Source organism: Priapulus caudatus, unplaced genomic scaffold, assembly GCF_000485595.1.
Source record: "Priapulus caudatus unplaced genomic scaffold, Priapulus_caudatus-5.0.1 Scaffold54, whole genome shotgun sequence".
NCBI classification, from domain to species: domain Eukaryota; kingdom Metazoa; phylum Priapulida; class Priapulimorpha; order Priapulimorphida; family Priapulidae; genus Priapulus; species Priapulus caudatus.
The window spans coordinates 41,864-46,260 of NW_014577115.1; the positions used below are offsets into that span (position 1 = coordinate 41,864).

Sequence of the window (4,397 nt, forward strand, 5' to 3'; positions counted from 1 at the left end):
GCAGCAGCAGTAGTAGTAGTAGCAGGAGTAAGATAATATATGATCCTATATTATCTTGGTCCTGGTAGTAGTAGTAGCAACAGCAGTAGTAGCAGCAGCAGCAGTAGTAGTAGTAGTAATAGTAGTAGCAATAATTATTCTTGCACGGATTTAGAAGGCTGTGATTTGCTTTGATATCTATAGATCGATTACCACTGGATTAGACGTTGATGTTTAGCCTACCTGGCACGTATGTAGATCACAGCACGACCCGGCACCACATTCAGCATGCGGCTGAAGCTGGCATGTCGTAGCATTGCAGCACGGGTTCGTACACAGCTGTAACGTGCGATAGCATGAACAGGTCGTGAACAAAATCAACAACAATTACAGCATTACCAGCAACACAAAACAACAACAATAATATAATAATAAAAATACTACTAATAATAGCAGTAGCAGCGGCGGCGACAGCAGCCGCAGCAGCAGCAGCAGCAGCAGCAGCGGCGGCAGCGGCGGCTGCAGCAGCAGCAGCACTATTAACACTATTGTCATCTCTCTCACACATGACTCACACATCACGCTGCCGGAATAAAGGTATGCTCTATCATACTTGGTCATATGACCATCGCTATATGATCTATATGACCATCGCTATATCATCATATGACTACTATAAAGGAAAGCATTCCACTGCCTTTTTAGAGAAGAAGGCATATTACATATGCCACAGTGACTGCAGTAATGCCGAATACCTCTACAATGCCGCAGTCACATTTCTCTCCTTCTTCGAGGAAGCCATTGCCGCATACTGGAGACATGTATAGACTGTCGGGGCGCTCCCGCAGACACGCGTCCTGCTCCCTGGCGTAGTTATCACGCAGTTGCTTCTCGGAGCATCGCGACCATCTAACGAATGGCGCCGAACCACTGTGCAGGCGACATGGCACATCAGCGAGTTTCATGTGTTTAAATGTTAAAATGTTAAAATATGGGCATAGGTGGTATTAATACAGTCTCCCGTGGTAAACTGTTTTCACCCTAAACATAACCCTAACCCTTATATTTTATCACTAACCCTAATCTAACCGTAATTTGCTATGGTTTGTTTAATGTTCGAACTATTTAAACGAGGCAAACCGTAGGAATGCTGAAACATAGCACGAATGACACACATTCTATCAACTAAAAAGTAATGGTTTTTTGGTACTTAGTAGTACTTTAGTTACGGCCGTATCTCCCACCGGGAGACCAAGAGGATAAGTTAAAGTTAAGCACTTTAGTAGTACCAAGTATCAGAGTACGACTACTCGCTTCTGATACTGTAATTACTGCTGTCACAGCACTCACGTTGAGACTGCACTCATTATGCAGGTGTTGTCGTCACAATCACAGTTCTCACCACGCCCATCCAGAATCTGGTCGTGATCCATGCCCATCACGTGACCCATTTCGTGAGCAATGGTGGACGCCGAAACTAAAGGTTTCTCGCTGTGAAACTGGCGGGAAAACAACGTGAGATTTTGCCACCATGTGTTTATGCCAACTTTAAGGCTTTAATATTAATGACTCATTGCTGTCATAAGTTCTCAGCATCAATCGCTTGCATTCATTATACTTTTTGGGTAGAATAATATAAAATATCTTAAGATAATTACAACTTTAATTTAATTAAAGATTTAAGAATGATTTAAGATTGATTTAAAAAAAATTAAATTTGTATGCATGCATGTGTGCGGGCTTGCGTGTGTACGCGCCCTATGTGCGTGCGTGCCTGCGTGTGCATGTGGGGCGTGCGGCTGGGTGCGTGCGTGCGTGCGTGTGAGCTTTGTTCCTGCGCACGTGCGTGTCTATGCGTGCGTGCGCACGCGTGTGTGCGTATGTGTATGTATATTAGGCCAATACGTACTTGAGCGATTCCGCAGGAGTACTCAAAGCTGCAAACTGTGCGTTTATATGCTTTCCCCACAGTGGCTCCCTTGAACTCCTCATTGCTGAAATATGTCAACTCTATCAGACGATACTACAACAACTTTAATTTCGTATAATCGTATAACATTAGAGCAAATTAATTGTGTTAACAGTGTTATTACGTTTCAACAACTACTGTGTGTGTGTGTGTGTGTGTGTGTGTAGTGCGTGCGCGCGGCGCGTGCTCCACTCTCTTGAGGCTATGCGTGTCGTGCGACCCTCTCAGTCCGACTCTATTTCTTCCTCACTGCCCTATTGTGTGACATGTGCGGTCGTTGTGGTGGTGTTTGTAATGCATCGTGCCATTGTGTGTGTGTGTGTCTGAGGAGAAGAGTGCGAATGTGCGTGTGCGTGCCGTGCTGGCTCGTGCGTGTGCGTGTGCCGTGGCGATCGTGCGTCTGAGTTGCGTGGGCGTGTGCGCGCTTGCGCATGCCGCGCGTGCGCCCTGTGTGTGTGTCGTGCAGCGCGACATATGTGCGGTGTTTGTTGTTTTGTTTACTTCGTTTTGTTGGTTGTTTGTTTATTTATGTGCTAGGTGTCCACGTGTTGTGTGCGGTGCTGTATGTGATGTCCGCGCCCCGCTCGCCGCCGTGTGTCTGGGTGTGTGGCTGTGTGTATGTGTGTCCGTACGTGTCCGTTCGTAGTGCGCTGCATCTTTCCTATAGCCGCTAACAAACTTTCTCGTTCTGGTGGCTGCTTTTTGCTTTTACAATAATCACATCCCATTCTACAAAGCCCGACATACGACCAGTGCTGAAAATTCTCGCCGCGAAACAATAACCTATTTACACACTCTTCTTACATCTCATCCCGATACTTCTTTCCTGCGCTACTAACACCTAGACACCCTATAAACACAGGTGTAAAAAACTAGGTAAACTACTGTTAGTACATAATCTTTAATATAAATTAAATAATTAAATACATAATTTAGTATATATTAGTATACTACGTTGCTATATAAACCTTCTGCATAATTGATTGCATACCTCAACAAGATGCTATTACGTGTCGCTTTCTAAATACGGGCAGGGCGCGCGGCGCCCTTTGGCCGCATATATGATCTTTACGTATCTTTTGAAAAGTGCCAGCAGTTTTCTGGATCGACTCTCTTGTGTAACCGTCATTTACGTCTGCTCCACATCTCTAGATAGACTAGAGCTACGTAATATTGACCCTCTGCTACACCTACAACAGCACGGCGCGGATGTCTTACTTAACAAGGAGAACATCCCGCCAAAGCAGAATTAGGATAGATGGATATTGAGTAATTCAGTGTGCGACGCGTCAACATTTACTATATTCATGAGTTACCAATATTCGTCACTCATTGTTTTAGTTGACCCGTATCTATATCATTTCTAAACTAAATCGTTAGCGGTAAACATTGCCAGATCTGTACATGGCTCTATACAATAACGTTGTGGCCTCTTTCTATGCGACAAATGGCTAATGCCCACGTTATATTCAATTTCAATCTAGGGTCTCGTGCAATCGTTTATGCATTCTCCTCACACCCTAACCCCGGTCCAGTGTGCGGCGCGCGCGCGGTATGTTATGTGCTGGCTGTTGGTGTGTGTGTGTGTTGTGTGTGTGTGTGTGTGTGTGTGTGTGTGTGTGTGTGTGTTTGTGCGTGCGTGCGTCCGTGTGTGCGCGCGCGCGTGTGTGTTTGCGTGTGTATTATTGTATATGTGGCGCGCGTGCGCGCGTGTAATAGTAACATAGTAATGTTAAAGAAGAATTTTTCTTTAATAACTGTAATAAGCTCTTCTAACAATATATACTCACTGCATTGACTTCATTCGCGAGCTCTTTAAGTCGTTCTGAAGCAACGTGAGTGTCACCGCCATACTTGTTCATCTAGTAATATAAACAATATATAAGTATGATATTTATCCATCGATGCGTGAGGGTGCATTATATATATAAGTGAGTTTGCCGCTAGGCCCGCGAATGCGCGCGGGACGCGTAAAAGATAACATGTGGAGTTGCGCTTTTAATTTATTAATTAAACCTGGTATAATTATAAATGTGAAATAGAGACGCTAAAATATCAACGATATCAATTGCATACCACAGCAGCCGCCATGCTAGAGTAAACTGATTACAAGATATAAACTATATATTCATCAGGTTGTTGCTTCACATCTGTGAATTCTCATATTAAATGCATTCGTTAGCGTGAGACCAGGCACGATACAAACCTATAAAGTGTCTGTCAGCCGTTCTTAATAGAGAGTATTCCTCGTACAAATAATGAATGTGCAGTTTATAGGATAGTCACTCACAAAGCTGTAGTCGGCAGCGAACACTAGCTCTATGTAGCGTGTTTGCGAGTCACTCTCAGCACCCAGTACGTCCCGCCTAGCCTGTAAGAGCGAGCCAGTCTTAGATCACCTACATATATATTATAATTTAACATATTATTATTATTTTATTTCACTTTT

At 43.9% G+C, this 4,397-nt stretch overlaps 1 protein-coding gene across 1 annotated transcript in view; it reads right to left on the bottom strand.

Annotated features, from left to right (window-relative positions):
• The window catches only part of LOC106820958 (disintegrin and metalloproteinase domain-containing protein 19-like), a 16,055-nt gene extending 13,110 nt beyond the window's left edge, over nt 1-2,945 (bottom strand). The window contains exons 1-5 of the mRNA XM_014825580.1: nt 2,940-2,945; nt 1,889-1,973; nt 1,330-1,478; nt 735-909; nt 223-318 (exon numbers count right to left, since the gene is read on the bottom strand). Coding sequence (XP_014681066.1) covers nt 223-318; nt 735-909; nt 1,330-1,430 — 372 coding nt within the window. The 5' untranslated portion in view covers nt 1,431-1,478; nt 1,889-1,973; nt 2,940-2,945. The remainder of the gene's footprint in view (nt 1-222; nt 319-734; nt 910-1,329; nt 1,479-1,888; nt 1,974-2,939) is intronic.
• Nucleotides 2,946-4,397: the final 1,452 nt, after the last annotated feature.